This window comes from Euleptes europaea, chromosome 8, assembly GCF_029931775.1.
Source record: "Euleptes europaea isolate rEulEur1 chromosome 8, rEulEur1.hap1, whole genome shotgun sequence".
In the NCBI taxonomy this organism is placed as follows: Eukaryota; Metazoa; Chordata; class Lepidosauria; order Squamata; family Sphaerodactylidae; genus Euleptes; species Euleptes europaea.
The window spans coordinates 71,735,401-71,755,440 of NC_079319.1; the positions used below are offsets into that span (position 1 = coordinate 71,735,401).

The following is a 20,040-nucleotide window of genomic DNA, read 5'->3' on the forward strand; positions in this document are numbered from 1 at the left end:
CTTTTTTTTTTTAAATGGGGGACTAACCCCCCAAATGATAAAAGGAGCACCTGCAGCATTAAGAAACAGATCCCCTCAGTGGCCACTGTTAGGCAACCACACAGTATTGTCAGCCTTCGAGCCTTGGTTTCTGCCAGTATAAGGCAGGGGGAGGGGACAGGGCCCTTTCCAGAGCTGTTTTGGCCTTTGAAGAAGAACTCACTGGGGTCTGGCCTAGCAGCAGCCTCCAGGTGACTGTTACCACACAACGTACATGACTCGTCCAGGCCTGGCTGCTTGCTATTGTTCAACAACAGCTTCCCCCCCCCCCCAAACAGTGAAGTGTAGTAGTTACGAGTTTTTGACTAGCATCTGGAACACTCAGGTTCAAATCCCCACTCTGCTGTGCAAGCTCACTGGGTGACTTTGGGCCAGTTGCACACTCTGAGCCTAACCAATCTCAAAGGGTTGTTGTGAGGTTAAAATAGAGAAGGGGAGAATGCGGTAAGATGCTTTGGGTCCCACTGTGCAGAATCACAGTGGGACCCATATAATAAATAAATAATAAATATTGCTGAAGATAGGGGGTAGTTAAATGGGAGGTTGGTGGGTGGGTGTGAAGGAGAAAAGAAAAGCATGAAGATACGAGGTTGCCAGAAAGAGGAAATGGTGTACGGACAAAGGGGAAGGTCAGGTACCCCCTGCAAGTCCTTGCAGGTTTCCCACCCCGCAACTGAGCCTGGCTCAGTTGGCGCCACACAATTGGACAGAGGTGTCCTAGGAAATGGCTGCCAGGGGAGAGGTGAACAGTGTGTGAGAGCAAGATCTTGGGGTCTGGGTGGACTGTAAGCTGAATATGAGCAGTCAGTGTGATGCAGTGGTGAAAAAGGCTAAGGTTTTGAGGTGTATCAACTGGGGCATAACATCCAAATCGCAAGCTGTCATAGTCCCACTGTACACTGCATTGGTCAGGTCACACTTGGAGTACTGTGTGCAGTTCTGGAGGCCTCACTTCAAAAAGGATGTGGACATATAGATTCATACTTTAAATATCATAAAATATTATGCTGATCATAATGTGAAGTATAGATATAGATGTTACGTTTAATATTAAAATAATTGTTTTACTGTAATTGAAAAATATTGACTGTCAGGCACAAGAACAGATATTAACATATTAATACAATATAATTTCAAATAAGATAAGCAATATATAGATGTGACATTTGTATAGATTCAAGAGATTATTATTAGATGACATGGAATGTATAAGTTCCACTCTGTAACGAATTTAATGAGGATCTTGCTGTGGATATGGATTAATAATTTTGTATGGGGAGAGTATGATGTATGTGTGTTATTTGTGTTTCTTATAAAAAATTTAAAAATTAATTTAAAAAAGGATGTGGACAGAATGGAGCAGGTGCAGAGGAGAGAGACAAGGATTATCAGGGGGCTGGAGACCAAGCCCTACGAGGAAAGGCTAAGGGACTTGGGAATGTTTGTTCTGGAAAAGAGGAGACACCCACACACAAGTCCTTGTGGGTCCCCTATTTGTTTTTTCCATATTCCCCAAATTGCTGTGATTTGCATCAGGCCTTCCTATAGCAGCAGCAGTACAAAACAATGCATGGTACTCCAAGCAATGATCAATACTGTTAATTATGCTTAGTAAATCAAGTCAAACAACTGCCAGTATGATGTTTCTTCAACAAGGTGAACCTTGAAACAGATGAAGGAAAATGCAGTATTGACTAAAATGTAAGATTAGTTTTCTTCACAAGGAACTGGTCCTGTGTCTGATTTTAATATTACACTCCTGACTCAAGAACAAGCATAGCTATAGTAAAATACTTGGTTGCTCACATGGTGTTAAAGCTGCCTTTTACTGAATCAGACCATTGGTCCATCAAAGTCAGTATTGTCTACTCAGACTGGAAGTGGCTCTCTAGGGTCTCTGGCAGAGGTTTTTCACATCACCTACTACCTGATTCTTTTTTTAACAGGAGATGCTAGGAATTGAACCAGGGACCTTCGGCATGCCAAACAGATGCTCTACCACTGAGCCATGGCCCTCCCCGAAAAAGCTTTAATAGTACAAGGTTAGATCTACACAAAGACAGAGCCAGCCTTGAACTACTTGAAGTATTCTATGAATGTAATTCACCTACATTCCCCCTTTCCGTCTTAAAAACCCAGAAGCAGTCTAACAGTATCTCCTTATCTAATTTTTACTCACAAGCACCCTGTCAGGTCTTCCCCTTTACTTCATTTCACAGATATGCAACTGAAACTTAAAATCACTCAGCCAGACCACAGCTAAGGTCTGAACCCAAGCCAAAGCCTAACAATAACATATCTGACTGATTCAGATAATTATCTGCTTATACTTTAAAGAGAGCTCCATGTTCAATTTATTAATACATCTCCAGGTTCTAAAAAAACACAGTATTTGTTCCATTATTTTAAATTGCCCTTTCCAAAATTAAAAAGTCCAAAAAATTGGTACAGCTTGTCCTAAGCGAGGCAATGAGTGGAAGACCTCCTGAGATGCACTTAGAAGTCACTTCCAAGGTCAAGGTTACTAAATGCATGCATATGGATAGTAAATACAGGTTTGTGTGTGTGTGTAAAGAAGAAGAGTAGGTTTTTATACCCCACTTTTCTCTACCTTTAAGGAGTCTCAAACGAGCTTACAATCACTTCCCTTCCTCTCCCCACAACCGACACCTTGTGAGGTAGATGGGGCTGAGAGAGTTCAGAGAGAACTGTGACTTGCCCAAGGTCACCCAGCAGGCGTCATGTGTAGGAGTGGGGAAACAAACCCAGTTCTCCAGATTAGAGTCCATTGCTCTTAACCACTACATCACTCTGGCTCTGTCACGTAAAGTAAAGCAGGTCTCAAGTAAATAGAGAGGAGAGCAATGGTCAAGGCTCAGGCAACGCTTTAAGAACATAATCCAATTTATGATCCAGTTGGTAGCATAGGGACCTTTTGCCATCCTTTGTGACCAGGCCCCCTGATAAGAGGGCTACTACTGGAACATCTATTAGTGGTACTTGCAAAAGATCCATTGCTTGATTAGGTAAAGAGTAGACTCTTTTGGTTAGGTTAGGATTCTGCCTACTGGATTCTGTATTTGGTGTTCAGGGAAAGTACCACCCTCTCCACTCCTGGTAACCTGGGAAAGAACTCTTTGGTTCTACATACAACCACATTGGAAAAGATGAAATTACCAAGGTCCTTGGTGCAACTGAGGAGGCTTCATAGCTCCTTCCTGCCCTTATTTTAAAAAGCCAGGCTCTACTCTCTGTTGGAGGTTTTTGAAACATGTTGGCACTCTCATACATACATGGTGGGAATGACCACTGCTGAAAAGATTCTGTAAGCAAAGATTAGAGGCTGATGAAAAATCTTGGGATAGAAAATAGCACATGATTCAAGGATGGTCTTGTTAGGCTTATTGATTTAGAAAAAAGGCACAAATATTTAGTAGGTAATTTGATAATAGCAAGGGTATTATTAGCAACAACAACAAAAAAAAGGATGCAAAAATGTCTGCAGTAGATAACCAACTCAGGAAAAGCTGGTTTGTGAAACTGATGAATAAAGTTGACAGTCTATAAACAATTACGGGATCTAAAAAAATTCTCATAAAATGTAGGTATTCAAAACTGGCAGCCATTTGGGTTATTTTGGAACCAGGTTAAAACAGATTAAAATGTTTGATTAGAAACCCTATTCATACAATAGCTGTTGTAATTACTTAGTTGTCTATGTTTTATGGATTTAGTGTTGCTAGCTTCATCCTTTGGATATTCCTGGAGATTTGGGGGTAGTCCCTGGGGAGGGGTGGAGTTTGGCTGGGTGAGGGAGGAGTGTGGGCAAGTGAGGCTACAGAGTCCAGCCTCTGAAGCCAACAGTCCTCCAGCAGAACTGATCTCTGTAGTCCAGAGATCATTTGTAGTTCTGGGAAAACTCCAGGCCCCACCTGGAAGCTGGCAACCCTACATGGGCTTGATCTTGGTGTGATGCAATTCATTATTGTTTATACGCAGGTATTTTTGTATTTTATTTTCAATTAAAATTGGAATTGGGATTGGAAGGACTGTTCCCATTGCTCCCACATGAATCCCTTAAATGTTGCTGCTGCCATTTGAAACTCTTCTTTATAATTCTTCTAAGTGTGGTGGGTGGCTATGAGAGAGAGAGAGAGCTTCCTGCAGTGCCTCCTCTATGGAGTTCCCTTCCCCCGAGCCCTCTGGTTGGCACCACATTTTTGTGGCACAGGCCAAATCTTCTCTGAGTCACCCAGGCCTTTGCGAATTGCTTTGGGCTGGCTCGTCAGGATTTTTACTGCGTTCAAGACCTTTGGAACTGTCTTAACCTTTTGGGCTTGCTGTATGATCTTTTTTTTCTTTTTCTTTTTAATATGCTGGCTTTTAAGATTCTACTGCTGGGGTTATAAGGCTAGGTTTTTTGTTCAATACAGTCAGTCTTTGTGTTCGTTATTCACAGGACCCAACCCACGGAGCCCTTCTGAGGGCCCTGTTCTTCGTAGATGACACCCAGTGATAAGTTGAACAAAACCGTTTTTTTCTCCGGTAGTACCAGCACTCCCACCTCCATTTTAGAAAATTCACTTCCACAATGTTTGCGAAGCCCTGCCGTCGCTCCCTAGTCTGTGGGAGTGCCTGCTGTGGTGCCCAACACTTCATATCCCTGAAGGCCGCAGATTGGGAGGCAAATGGGGTTGCACCACCTTATTCCTTTGCTCCCTGTGCTGTACTAGACTTTGCAGCCTCCTGTCTGGGAGCAGTCCTCCCCACTGGCCCATTTGGGATCCCTTTTATTTCCTTCTTCCTCCCTTTGTCCCACCTCCCTTTCCCCTTGGTAGGGCTTCAGCCAGCTTCCCCATAGGCTTCCCCAATCCTCAGTCAAATCTCCTGCCAAGCCTGGGTTGGGCTGCCTCCAGCTGGCCTTGATCAGTGAGTTCCAGCTTTGCAGGTCTCTCCCCTCTTCCCGCCCATTCCCCCAGCTGGACTGAATCCGTGCTCTGCCAGCTCCTATGAGGCATGGCTTGATCTGCCTCTTGCTGCTCTGCTGGCTGCCCCACCTGACCTCCTCTAAGAAGGTCAGTGTTGCTGGGCCTGCTGCTAAGAGGTAGATCATAGAGTTGGAAGGGACCGCCAGGGTCATCTAGTCCAACCCCCTGCACAATGCAGGAAGTTCACAACTACCTCTCCCCTACACCCCTAGTGACCCCTACTCCATGCCCAGAAGATGGCCAAGGTGCTCTCCCTCTCATGATCTGCCTAAGGTCATAGAATCAGCATTGCTGACAGATGGCCATCTAGCCTCTGCTTAAAAACCTCCAGGGAAGGAGATCTTACCACCTTCTTCCTAATGTCTAGATGGAACTGTAGCTAGGCTTCTTCAAGCTGGCCAACTCCCGAGTAGGACCTGCCAATGCCAGGGCCTGCAGCAATCTTACAGGCACCTGTATCTTCCGCTGTGGGGCTTGCTGGGACAGCATGCTTTTGGTGGGGTATGCAGTATCCTAAGGTAAGTGCAGGAGTGGAGGCATCACCCCTGGACAATGTTCTATATTTTTACTATGCTGTTTTTAACACGGACCAATTATACAGTTATACTGAGCTATCAGAACCATAGAGGTGCAGTGTCATTGACAGGTTGGTTAAATAAAATGCACAGAGTGCTTGAGGACCATTCAACAAACAAACCCCATTCATTAAAATGCATTATACTGCTGAGAAGCTCCATTTACTTCAATGCATTCATCTGTTGAGCCCATAATGAAAATCTTTGGCTGAACTTCTTGATATTAGAGAAAACTGATTCTAGTTCCTTAAAATTCACCAGTAGTTCCATTTCTGTGTCTCACATTTTTGTTCTTTTATATACTGCCTCCTGCCACCCTCAAGTTAAATCAATACACAGAAACAGCTATTTACTCCCTCAACGACGGAAAGTACAAGACAAGATCAAACCCAATTTAATTTGCAAAAAGTGAGATGTATGCCAACAAATGAGGACAGTTTATACAAGTAAGAAGAAAAACAGACTGGCAAGAGCTGGGGAAAGCAGATGACTAAGCAAACTCTTTTGTAAACACACTCCTCTCTGCACTTTTAGTCTAATACAAACTCTACGCCGTTGAGCAACATTACCTTGCTCCAAGATAACTGAGGCTTTAAAAGGAAGATATAATACGCATGACTCACACACAAACCCCTCAAACGTAAAAACACTAGACGTTTATCTCTTAAAAACAATAAAGACACCAAGTCTGGCTCCGATTTGCAGCGCAAAAAGATCATGGGATTGCCAAGCATTTGCAGGGAATTTAAAAATAAACGGTAGACATGATGAATGCCACTGCCATGGCTTGACCTAAGGTGATGCTGCTCCCTCCCCCAACCTTTTCAAAATCTACAAATTGCTTTTAGAGACATATTAAAAAAAAAAAACCTGTGGAGTTTTGGAAATAAATATGTTGGATGCTGCATAATATCCCAGTGTGTGTAGGTTTTGAACATGCTGTTTTGTACTTCAAAAATGAAGGGCACAAATCACATATGGGGGTTTACAATCATCTGCCAGTGTGCAGATATGACCTCTAATGCATGCAGATTGAGCATTTTAATTGCGTGGAACCTGCGAGAATGACCTCCCTTTCCCACACATACAACTTTTGGGGATTTGTCTGCACAGGACTATGGAGGATTATCCTTAAAACATCAGACCACTGAAGTTTAGTGCATCAAATTTATGGGGATAGCAGGAATTTCGATGGTACGGTATCTATCATTTCACAGATTAGCTATCTGAAACTGGGTTTTTCAAAGGAAAACATTTGCATAAAACAAGGAAGTAGGGCAGTTAAGTGGCATTTGACGATCTAAAATTGGAGAACTGTCCTTTTGATTGATCTCGTAGGGGTTGCATTCAGAAAATAATGTGGTAACCACAGGCTACAGGGTCAGAGGATTGCCCAGCATGGCCATCCTTCCAGATGCCTAATATGGTAATGATGTAATTTCCCTACCCCCCAATTGCTTACCCATATCTATTTTATTTTCTAGAGTGGTGGGGGTGGAATGTGCTCTCAAGACACAGCTGACCTATGGTGACCCCATAGGGTTTTCAAGGCAAGAGACGAACAGAGGTGGTTTGCCATTGCCTGCCTCTGCGTAGCAACCCCTGGAGTTCCTTGGCGGTCTCCCATCCAAGTACTAACCATGGCTCACCCTGCTTAGCTTCTGCTGAGATTGGGCTAGCCTGAGTCATCCAGGTCAAGGCAATTTGGGGTGGGGGGTAGGGGTGGCATAGCTCCGTACAGGCAAATTCAGATTATCAGAACCAAACAGTAGGACTTGTAAATCTTAATAAGTGGTTCTTGTCTGGTGTGAGGAGATGCCTTGTAGTCTTCTCTTCTGTTGCTTTTATTTGTCATGGTATCACGTCAACTAAAAAACAACAAAAGAGAAGAATTCAAGGCATCTGCTTACACTGGACAAGAATTACTTAAGATTTTCAAGTCCTACTGTTTGGTTTTGATCATCAGAATCTGCCCTTAGGAAGCTGTGCTGTGGCCATGGCAAAAGTATCTGCTGTCTTTATTCTTTTTAAAGTGCAATGCCTATGATTTACATTTAATTTGATACCATTTATGAAAACAACATGATGTATGCTGACCAATGTACTTGACTTGTATCCCAGGACTGGAAATTAACAATTCAAATGATGTTATGAATATGGGATGGTCCACTGCAAGATGAGACAAAACAAATAATAAGAACGGAGAAATGGCACTAGGAAAATTAAAGCTTGCCATATAAAAGATGGGGAACCCAATTCTCCACGCAGCCATACAAGACTACAGTGTTAAGCAATCAGACTCTGGATTTGGAATAAATCATGCACACCATATTTCTATTGCTTATTTGATTGTTTGTGAAATTTGTTTATTAGGTGAGGGTACAAAGCTCAACATAAAACACGAACACATTTTATTTATTTATGATACTTATACCCTATCTTTTGCTTAAGGCAGGGGTGGGGAACCTTTTTTCCACCAAGGGCCATTTGGATATTTATAACATCATTTGTGGGCCATACAAAATTGTCACCACTTCTGCCCCCAGCTCTCTTGTAGTACAGAGGGAATAAGTTTCTCCAGGGCCCGGGTGGGAGAGGGTTAACACAGTTTCTTGGGCGGTCCTACCAGCTCCATAGCTAATGACTCTTCTGCAAGGGGAAAAAAAGGTTCCTTTTCTTAGCAAAACAAAATCACATCTGCCTTGAATAGAGGCTATTCCTGTCCGCGGGAGGTGGCGATCGCCAGTCTTAGATCCTTCTGAGCTAGAGATCTGCCAGGGCCCCTGGGCCTGACGTTCCCCACCCCTGGCCTAAGGAGACAATGTGGCTAACTAAGTATGAAATATACAACACTAAAACAGTAAAAACATCCTACAACCACAGCATACGAAATAGAGACACTGTTCATGTATGAGATACCCAGTTCAGGCAGTGGTATGTTAAAGGGCTTCATCTGAGGAGGGCTACAAAGGATCTCCACCTGACATTGTAAATTCAACCCTATAGCATTAGACAGACAGACCACTGACTTGACTGGATGAAATACTGTGTGTGGTTTTTGGACCTTTTTATTTTGAGGCCCTGGCCAGCCCCTGGAGCTCAGTCCTTAAAGCCAGGTCTATGAACAATAACATGGAAAATGGGATCATCTGTTTTTGAGCACACAGCATGCAGTACATGGATGTTTTCAACTGCAAGAACTAGAAACTATCTGCATTTTTTCCCCTGAGCCACCACTAGATACAAGAGAAAAATCTTGTAAAGCCAAACTTCCTGTTATAACTGAAGATTTCACCACACGGAGCACAACAGGCTCATGGATATTTATATCTTCTAAAAAAGGCCCATTATGATTAACGATGTATTCATCAGTTTGCTAACCAGGTTCAAACCCTGACTTAAAATCATGAACCATTTTTCTTTTCTTTTTTTCTTTTTTCTACCTACTACCATATATACTCGCGTATAAGCCGAGTTTTTCAGCCCCAAAAAAGGGCTGAAAAAGCCGAACTTGGCTTATACGCGGGTCAATACGGTAGAGGGGGGAGGAGGGAGGGAGGAGGGAACTTACCGCCGTCGCCGCTTTCTCCGGCCGGGAGCGGCCTCCAGGAGCCTCCTGCGGCCGCAGGGAGGCCGCGCCGCCCCCCCCGCCGCCTTTCCCCGGCCAGGAGCAGCCTCCTGGAGCCTCCTGCGGCCGCAGGGAGGCCGCTCCGCCGCCCCCGCCGCTTTCCCCCGGCTGGGAGCAGCCTGCAGGAGCCTCCTGCAGCCACAGAGAGGCCGCACCGCCGCCCCCGCCGGGCCCGCACCGCTTCCCACTGCCAGGAGCCCGGTCAGGTAAGCCTGCGGGGGGGGGAGAGGGGTTATAAACCGACCCTCGGCTTATACGCGGGTGCCTAATTTTCCCCCATTTTGGGGGAGAAATTAGGCACCTCGGCTTATACGTGAGTCGGCTTATACATGGGTATTTACGGTATATGGAATAACCCATTGCACTTGAAAAAATAAAGAAAACACTCCTGAGATAGAGCATTATAGGGTGAAGATGTTGGCTCTACATTTGAACTTTTTACAGCAACTCTGGATAAACTGCTCTTGGCCCTATACAAAACACAGCCATCTGATTCAGGCTAAATCTAATGTGTAAACAGCATGGAAGAAAGCTTTGGATGCATATTTTCCAAGATGCAACCATCCTCCCCCTGATAACTACATTCAAAATATGGGACATCGGTCATTTAGATTAGAAGAGTTATAGCACAGGCTGATCCATGAAAGTCTTTCCACTTTGCTACTGTTAACGATCTCTGATACCATGAATATTTGATACACTCCAGCTGGTGCGCTAGCCTGCTTCTGGACTGTCAGCAGATACGACTGAGAATTATAGTCAAAGAGGGACATTGACTTCTGAATATGAGGTAATTTAAACTAATTCTCAAGAAGGGGCAAAAAATAATAATCACAATTTGGTTTTTTTCCATAGGGAAATACCATATACTGAAACTCAGATTTCTGCTCTTGTTGGATCATTCTACACCATGTTCTTCAGGTGAATTTTTTTTAATTTTGCAATTATTACATCATGAAGGGGGACAGCCCTGACTTATAGTAATCATCAAGGCTGAACAATTTTCAAGCACCTGTTCGCGCAGGAATTTAAGAATCCTGACTCGCTTGCTATCCCTTCAAGGGTTATCTCCTGAAAATTGGCTGCTCTTGTTCAGTAATCTAGAATACAGTTCCAGCAACGTTGCTAGTTATTTTCTTGGAACAATAATAATCCTTGGTTTTTGCACCTGTACTTTTTCAAAGAGTGCAATAACAAGAATTTTATATTTAAGATGCAGCAGGAGATTTACTAAAAAATGGATATTACTAATGGAATGACAAGTAGCTCTAGAACAAAATTAATGTGCTTGAACAAATTGGGCAAACTTCTGATGACATGGGTATAGGTCTATTTCTGTGATTATCAAGGCAGGGTGCTCTCTCGAACACAAACTGTTACAAGCATGTTCATATTACGCTCAATCACATGCCAACCGAAGTGCTTAAATTAGAATGTCAGCCAAAGAGGGCAAACCATAGAAATTATCTTGAGTATGTAAGAGGGAGGGAAAAACCAAACGAGTAAACAGCCTTTCCTTAAACTGAGCTGTCAGCACTTGCTTCTATACTTTAAAGTTCTGTTTCTTGCTAACAAAGAGGGTCTTCTACTGGAAAAATAAAGGTCAATCATGATGCAGCTCTTTACGTCAGTTGGCAAATTTCCTCTGTGAGTTTCATTCCAAGTTACAAAATAATTCCAACTTACAAAAAAAATGCCTGAACGTAAAATAAAGTTGTAAATATTAAAGCTGCAGACCAATGCACAGTTAGAGAGGAACAAGAGCCAACGACTGCAGAGGTCCTTATTTCTGAACATATATGTATCACATCAGGCTGAAAAGACATTAATGTGATACGGGGCAGGAAGAACTACTCCTGGTCTAAAATGCTATTAAAATTCAAATTTTGAGACAACCATTTACAAATATACTATTCCTCCATCAGGTCTAGCTAACCTGGATTGCAACACAAGATGAACTTTGTACAGCATTTGACTGTTCTCCAAGTAGAAGAAACTTGAAAGGGGTCTGTATGCATATGCATACTCGGGAGTCCCTGTTTATCTACCCTGCATGTTTTGCTGCGTTACAGTCTGGGTCGCACAGACTCAGGATTAGGCATGCAGCCATAATATGCTTACCTTGATCCTACAGACCATGTCTACTGTAGCTAAAGTTTTTTACTTCTGCAAACCAGAGTCCTGCATTTGGCAAGCCTCTCCTACTGCACACTCTGGTCCACTGGCCATTAAGGTAAAGGTCCCCTGCGCAAGCACCGGGTCATTCCTGACCCATGGGGTGACATCACAGCCCGACGTTTTCTAGGCAGACTTTGTTTACGGGGTTGTTTGCCATTGCCTTCCCCAGTCATCTTCCCTTTACCTTCAGCAAGCTGGGTACTCATTTTACCGACCTTGGAAGGATGGAAGGTTGAGTCAACCTTGGGCCGGCTACCTGAAACTGACTCCTGTCAGGATCGAACTCAGGTCGTGAGCAGAGCTTGGACTGCAGTACTGTAGCTTACCACTCTGCACCACAGGGCTCCTCCACTGGCCATTAGAGAAGCTTATTACTAAATATTAAGTGCAAAGAATTCTGTAACGAGCCTCCATAGAGGCTGAAGCCCCTTGAAAACTGCAGGGGTGAATGACTGCTGCTTCTATTTTCTCATGCTCTTACCGTGCCTCAAGTTCTGCTGCATCTGGCACTGGTGGCCCAGCAGCAGACAATTCATGCAAATGTGCTGTGCTACTTTGCAATATTAGTAAAATGCCACAGGTAATGAAGCTGTGCATAGCAAGTGTGATGGCTGATCCAAAAACAGTCATGCAACACTAGTGCAGATCAGAGAATCAGGCCACAATGTTTGTGTCAAATACTGTTTTAATAAGGAAATGAACAGCTCTTGGACTTGAAACCTGCCTTGTGCTAAAGCACTTGCCTAGCTCCTTTGGTAAACGACAATCGTCTCCAAGTGACCAGCTGTGTCCCAACTGCTGTGGTTCTTTCTAATTTAGAAGAAGAAATGGAGCATGCAGATATGGCAAACCAATGGCCCAAGGCGTTTTTCCTGCAGGGAAATACAACGGGGTGCTGTGGCTGATGCTTCCTGATACAGGAGAGCGTGCGCTCACATGAGGACGGAGGGTGAAGCACTCAGAGCACAGAAGTGAATGAAAGCCTCAATTTTTCTCACAGAGCTGCCCCAGCCAGCAATTAATTAAACACACAGAGGCTTTGCGCATCACTCCACGGTGTGCAGTATTGTAGCACTAAGAATGTGATGCCATTCTGTGACTTAAACGCAACCGGGCAAGCAAAATGTCCTGTGAAGTACAACTGGAATTGTGACTCTTATGGCCCAAATGCACAAAAGGCTGGAATCGTCATATTCCAAGGCACAACATGTTAAAGAACTCTGACACAGCATATGAAAATAGGACCTGGAATGCTTCTTTCCTCAATTCAGCCTATTCTCATAAGGCATGGCAGAACATTAGGGACAGCAGTTGGGTGTGAAGTTGTATTGTGTACTGAAGGCAGAGGAAGATCCTGGAAGTTAATGGATCTCAGCATGCCCAGTCATTAGAACTTCAGACATTTACATTACTCCAGGCACACATGCAAATCAGCCAAGTATTTATGAAGTCAATAATAAAAACACTATATAGATTTCCTCTGTTTATGAAGATAACATTTCCCCCCCAGATCTAGATCTGGTTAAATGCTAAGCTCATGGTCATATTTCAAAGCAGCGACCTGCCTTTGAGAAACAGAACTGCACAGAAAAGTATCTTACATAAGTCTATGTATTTGGAATCAATCTCTTGAGGAAGAGATGCAGGTGTACATAGTATCTTCTTACTTAACGAAGTATTGAAATTACCTTAGTTAAACAAGAACGTGACTGCACCCTTATAATCTCTGTGCCCTTTAGGAGAAAACTGGATAACTGAGGACAGTAGCTTTCATCCCTGCACTGCCCTTATTGGATCAGACTGGGAAATGGAACAAACTTAGAGTGGTACTTGCCTCACAGACTGGTGGAACCTAACATCTACCACTCTAGGCTTGGTTACAGTTTTCCAGTCTGACCCTAACTTTAACTACACTGTTTGGGAGGAGAGAGAAATACACACCAATTCAAGGCACATGCAGAGGCAGACACACATAAGCAGCATTCAACACATCTAATCAAACTGATATGCTCCCCCCCACACACACACATTTTAAAGTTGTCTGATGACTATGCAGAAGTCATTTTTGAGAAGAGCAATTATTTTCAGCCACAATTGTATGTGTATAGTCCTTCATACAACGACATTGTCCTGTTTTGTAGCCAGCTTGGTATAGTTGTTAAGAGTGCTGGACTGCAGTCTGGGACACCCAGGTTCAAATCCCCACCGCCATGAAAGCTTGGCTGGTACACTGAAGGGCAGTCACTTTCTCTCAGCCTAAAGCTACCTTACATGGTCATTGTGAAGGTAAAATGGAGGTGGAGGACCAATGTACAGCATCCCGGAGGAAAGGAACAATAGCAAAATAATACAGACATCCGTATTTGGCAATCTATTCCAAGGTGCAGAAAGTAACATGACTGGCTGGGTTTAGGTCATACCCTAGAGCAGTAGTTCTCAAACTTTTTTTCCGACCATGGCCCCCTTCTGACCTTGTTTCCTTCCTGTGGCCCCCCTGTACTACCAGTAGAAAGGTAACTATTTAAATGTTTTGTTTGTAAATAGCCAAGGAACAAAGAAGCATAAACAGCCTCACAAAAGGCACACATGCAGTTCTTATTGGGAAACTGAAATTTACAAAAAATACCCTACAAAAAGGGAATACAACATGCTAATAAACAACAGTGTTCACATACAAGGGAGAACAAAACCTTTACCACCTTTGCACAAGATTACAGCAATACAAAAATCCACAGTTGTAAACGATGCATAGAAGTGCAATGAAGAAAGTCATGTGTTAGATTTTCATGTGTTTCTGTTTTCTTCACTTCTCACTTCCCTCTGTGGCCCCCTAGTCTTGTGCTGTGGCCCCCCATTTATGCAATTTTCACCTGTGGCCCCCTTTGAATATCCTGGCTCCCGGTTGAGAACCACTGTCCTAGAGCATGAATGCAGTCAAGAAAGACTGACCAGTAGCGGGGAGGAGGGGGAGGGGGGAGGAGGAGGAGGAGGAGAAGAAGAAGAAGAGTTGGTTTTTATATGCCACCTTTCTCCCCCACTTAAGGCAGAATCAAACCGGCTTACAATCACCTTCTCTTCCTCACAACAGACACCCTGTGAGGTAGGTGGGGCTGGGAGAGCTCTAAGAGAACTGTGTCTAGCCCAAAGCCACCCAGGTGGCTTCATGTGTAGGCATGGGGAAACTAATCCAATTCACCAGGTTCCGCTCATGTGCCGCTCATGTGGAGGTGTGGTGAATCAAACCCAGTTCTCCAGATCATACTCCACCGCTCCAGACTGGGGTGAGAAGACTACAGGGTGTGGACTTGTTCCAATATTCTTGAGCTATTTGATCTGTGGGCACCTTTCCTTTCTTTTTGTGCCATCTGGAGTTCTGCACTGTGCAGATTGAAGGGGGGGGGCTTGATATTCTTGAAGTCCTAACATCTGGGGGACAGGTTGGATTAGGTGCCCTTTCAGTCCTAACTATAATTCCATGCCTAACAGTGGAAGCAAGTGAAGACTGTTGTTATAAAGCAGCGTAGTGGAGCATGGAATGAAAGGGCCTAAATGCATACCATATGTAGTGGGCAGATACAATGTGGATGCACCGAAAGGTGGAACAGGTGGTTCTATTTACTTTGCATAAAATGCTGCTGTAGCTATGGTGGTGCAAGGCACACAGAACAATGTGTTAGTTGCTCTGAACCCTCAGTCTAGGATGGGGGTATAAAACTAAATGTAGACATAACCGTGTCTACAAATTAGGCTCTCTGATATCAGCTCAAACATACTCAATGATGTAGAGCTTCATAAATAAAATAATTAAAAGACAAATCCTGTTATTTAGATTGTAAAACCTGTGGTTACGTAGCTAGAAAAGTAATTGGAAAAATACTGTGTGTCAGACACCCAATTTAAATAGTCTAATTAGGAAATTGCATCTTTGATGTATTCCAGTAACACATACCAGAAAGAGACCTCAGGCAAAATCAGAGATTGTTATGTTTTCTCCAGTAAACAATTATTTCTGTCTCTCTTTCTCTCTGTTGCTACACCAATGTGGTTTCCCATAACATTTAAGCACAAGGGTTTTTTTTTCTTACATGGCAAGAAGTATCAAAGCTGTTTACGTGTTTTTTCTTGCCCTTAGGAAGATGTATCCACACTACAGTCGACTCCATGCATATCTCTTTCACAGTTATAAAAGAGTTTACCTATATTACATAAAGTAAGACCATGTGACAAAGGAGGAGGATTACAAAAGGATAAAGTCTTCCTAAGTGGTCTTTATTGCCTCTCTCTGGTAAAAATCTCAAATTACCACATCAGAATAAAAAAGTAGGATTCAGGCACATCTAAAACGATGCAAAAGAGTTGAGCGTTTGGAGACTCAAGACCACAAGGAAAGGTTCACAAGCTCTGGCTGCAAAGATCCCTTTACAAAAGATCACTGCCAAGTATGAATTTGTTGTCCAGAGCAGTCATAGTTAAGCTCAAGGAGTGAATCTACAAAGCAGTAGCAAAGTTACTGCTACGCTGGTGCCAGGGAATGAGCCAGGCAAATGAGAGGAAGTTGGCAGTTCAGTGGGTTATTGCATGAGTAACTCATCTTACAGTAGTTTGTTTGCATGACACAGGATATCTGGTAGACAACATTGTTCTGCAGCCCCCGTTTTACCTAGCAAAAGAGCATAAGCTTTATAGACAGCCATAAAAATGTACTTACTTCCCTCACTGTTTCAAAAACAGGTCTGTACTGTTATTTTAACATGGTTTTAGGCTTATATAAATGAGACACACTCATTATATTGCTTTTTATATTGCTTTTTAAGATGGCGGCAATTTCTCAAATTGCATCAATACTTTCTTCCAACCTAAGTAGAAATATCCAAGTAGAAAAGTGTCCCCCACATGCTATGTTGTGAAAAGTCAATTCACTGTGTGCTTCCTCCAACCACAGAATGGGTATGTGGATGGGCTGTTTAAAAACCAGGACAGAACAAGTTAACCCCGTACTATAAATGTCTACTGCAATATAGAAGGTACAGTGAATGGAAAGATCATAAATAGGAGATACTAAAATTAAAACACATACAAACATTTCATTAAAAAAAACCTGTAAAATGTCAATAATTAAGTAAGATGTTTAAAAGCAGTAACACTACTGAATAGCATTAGTTTTCTCTCTGTTGCCCCCTAAATTGTTCTTTATGGTATGACCTGAAGCAGTTCTGTATTAAGAATGGGGGGAAATGAAATTGAATTTCTAGGCAGTATTGAATATTTTATGTCAGTTTGAATGATGCTTACCCTGTATTGATGGAAATTATTTCTATCAGTGGGTTCTTTCTTATCTTGGGCAAATCCAATCGAGCTCCCCCCAACCGTTTTCCATTATCCTTTTTCTGACCCAGCAATCTCACAGAGTGACCTTCAAATAAAGAAAAAACATGGCACCGTTATACACAAATCTTATTCGCTTCAATATATTTCACACAACTATTTTGCATATTGTTAAACAAAAATGGACTAAACAGTCTGTCACTAACTGAAGACTCACCTGGTAAAGGAAAAACGCATGAACTTCAAAATGAACTAAATATTTGTTAGCTCCATCCATTGTTTTCTTGATAAGCCTATTAAGTGACTTTTTGAAAAATCTGATTGCCAATTACAATCAAAGTAGAAATAGCTAGTGTGGTATAGTGGTTAGAGTATCAGACTAGGATCTCAATGACCCAAGTTTTTGAATCCCCACTCTGCCAAAGAGACTTGATGGGTGACCTTGGGCAAGTCACACACTCTCGGCCTAATCTAACTCACAGGGTTGTTACGAGGAGAAAATTGAGATAAGAATTATCTCAATTGAGATAAGAATTAAGCTCCTTCGAGTCTCCCACTGGGGAGAAACGAGGGGTGGGTATAAATTAAGTAAATAAATAAATAACCTTCCCTGGAGATTTTTAAGAAGAGGCTAGATGGCCATCTGTCAGCAATGCTGATTCTATGACCTTAGGGAGATCATGAGAGGGAGGGCATCCTGGCATTCTTCTGGGCATGGAGTAGGGGTCACTGGGGGTGCAGGGGGGTAGTTGTGAATTTTCTGCATTGTGCAGGGGGTTAGACTAGATGGCCCTGGTGGTTCCTTCCAACTCTATGATTCTATGATCTTGTATTTACAAAGGTAGCTGTGGTTACAGCTAGGGTTGCTGGCTTTGTGCTGGCAATCGCTGGGAGCTTTTGAAGGTGGAGCATGGGGTAACGATGTCTTTTCTGGGTGATTATCTAAACTGTAGACTGCGTTGCTCTAGGGTTTCCCCCCAATATCTATGATAAAGCCAATAGAGAGCGGGGAAATTCCTTGAGTGTTATGGATGCGAGTAGTGGAAGTGATGTCACTGTGTCCATACCTTCAACCCCTCTCCTTATTTTCTCTTGCTGTGAGAGCAGGTGAGAGCCAGAAGGGGCAAGGAATCTGATAAGCCTGTACATAGCATGTGTTTTCATTACATGAATGTATTAATCATATATGTAACCTGTTATATTTCAAGCTTATGGTCAATTATGCAGACACATTTTTCCAGGTATCTTTGAAATTTTTCTTGAAGTAATTTCATAATTGCATGATAAGCCTCAAGGGTGCTGTCATTTCTTGGTGTGAACCGCTTCCATTTCTCTACTTGGGAGATTTAAGAGAAGGATTTACATAGCCAATCTTCTGCTGAGTTATATATGGACAGTGATAGACAGATCACACTAAGCGAGGAAAGGCTGCAGCTGGTGTATCCAATGAAGATGTCTGAAGGTGCTCCTTCCCACATAAGTGAACTCACTTCATATTTAGGTACAGCTTTAGTAGTACCCACAAATGGGAACATGCCTGGAGAAACTGCATCCAAAATAGCCTGACTGATTAAATGTAGTATCCGCCAACACCACCTAAATTTAATCCAGCTCATTACTGCCTCGGAGCATTCATTTCAAACATCTACTTTTCACCTGACTTTACTGACAAGGAGAAATTGAGCTGGGTGTCATCAGCATACAGATTCCCAGACAACCTCTTCCAGTGGTTTCACATAGATGTTGAATAGCATGCCAGACAAAATGGAACCCTGAATGATTCTGGGGCACACGAGGTAAATAAATTGTCACCCAGCACCAGCTTCTGGCCTCCAGACAGGACCAAATCACTGGAATAGGATGCCATGGACGTCCCCCTTAGCCAACCAGTTAATTTAACAGTAACATAGCAGTAATACCCTGAAAGCTGTAACAAACATACTATTAAAGGCCATATAGGGGATTTTAAGGCTTGTAAAATAAAACTTTAAGAACACCATTTAATTAATAGGTAACACAGGTGTGATAAAACACTTAATACCATAAAATATGTCAAGAGTTCAACCATTCCTAGAGTTAACCTGCTATTTTCATACCAGCACATGCCAAGAATTCCATTATACCCCGCTGCGATTTCAGTAATATACGGGCTGTGCTAATAGCATTCACTAAATTATTCATTTTCAATGGCTTTCACTAATAATGGCAATATCACCAGCTGATGAGATAACCAGCTATTTTCCAGTGCCATCATTCATTAGAGCTTCCTGGACGTAACAATATGTATTGCACTTGTTAATTAAAGAAAATTAAGGCAGCATAATATGCACCAAAATGGAAATGAATATTGTTTGACCCCTCATAAATACTAATACAAAAAATATATAAAATATGGATTAGCCAAGGTTAAAAAAAAACCCTGAAGATATGTGTGTGTGTGTAAAGTATTTCAGTTAAGATACTGTTACCACAGTTTGAAAACAAACATAAAACTTTAAGAGTACTGACCAATAGTTTTAAGCAAATCAAAATCTGCCCTAAAATCGTGACCTTCAAAAATTTGTTTTGGAAATTAGGAAACATGAAATATATTAAATGTGCAAAATTCTGAAATCATCTCTTTGTGGCTATTATAAGAGCATAGTCCCTTGCTCATTTTCAACACAAATTGGATAAATGAGTTATATTTTAAGAATTGTATGTGTGTGCCCCCCTGGTGGGTAGTAGAGACTGAAATTCTCCTTCCCTCACTTCATAGCATAGCTAAAATTGTTTCCCCATCCTGTTTGAAAATTAGTGAAGCAGAAGACAACCTTTAGATCAAACTTAATAAATGTGGCACCCAGACTTACCCTGGAGGGGTCTCCTTTGCACCACACAGGGCGGCACAGGAAGCTGGGAATCGGGCCTCATTTTTCGGGCACACTGGCCTCCCCCAGGGGCATGTCAAGATTACAAGTCTGTCAGTTAGTTTGACAGGTGCAGGATAGATCAGTGAGATCTAAGGATGATGTAATCAGCCTGGAAAGTACCTGGGGAACTAGAGAAAGCTGGCCTGATCCAGCTATAGCCAGGTGGCTGATGCAATGCGGTAGCAATGCCAGGATAATTGGATATCTACTGTGATTGGTGGCTGCAACCACCAGGTGTATATAATGAAGTGAAACCGCAGTTCTATGCGGGATGTTATGAGCGGAGAGTGTGAAAGGAGTATCTGTATATATTTCTGCACTGTAAAATAAACTACACTTTTTCTATGTGGCCGTGGACTTTCTGATGGGTATCCTGGACAAGACTGCTAATCCGC

General features: G+C 42.6%; 1 protein-coding gene across 1 annotated transcript in view; it reads right to left on the reverse strand.

Moving 5' to 3' along the window:
- Positions 1-20,040, reverse strand: part of CDKAL1 (CDK5 regulatory subunit associated protein 1 like 1) — a 361,142-nt gene that overhangs the window by 239,556 nt on the left and 101,546 nt on the right. The window contains exon 7 of the mRNA XM_056854106.1: positions 16,701-16,821. Within this exon, the coding sequence (XP_056710084.1) occupies positions 16,701-16,821 (121 nt within the window). The remainder of the gene's footprint in view (positions 1-16,700; positions 16,822-20,040) is intronic.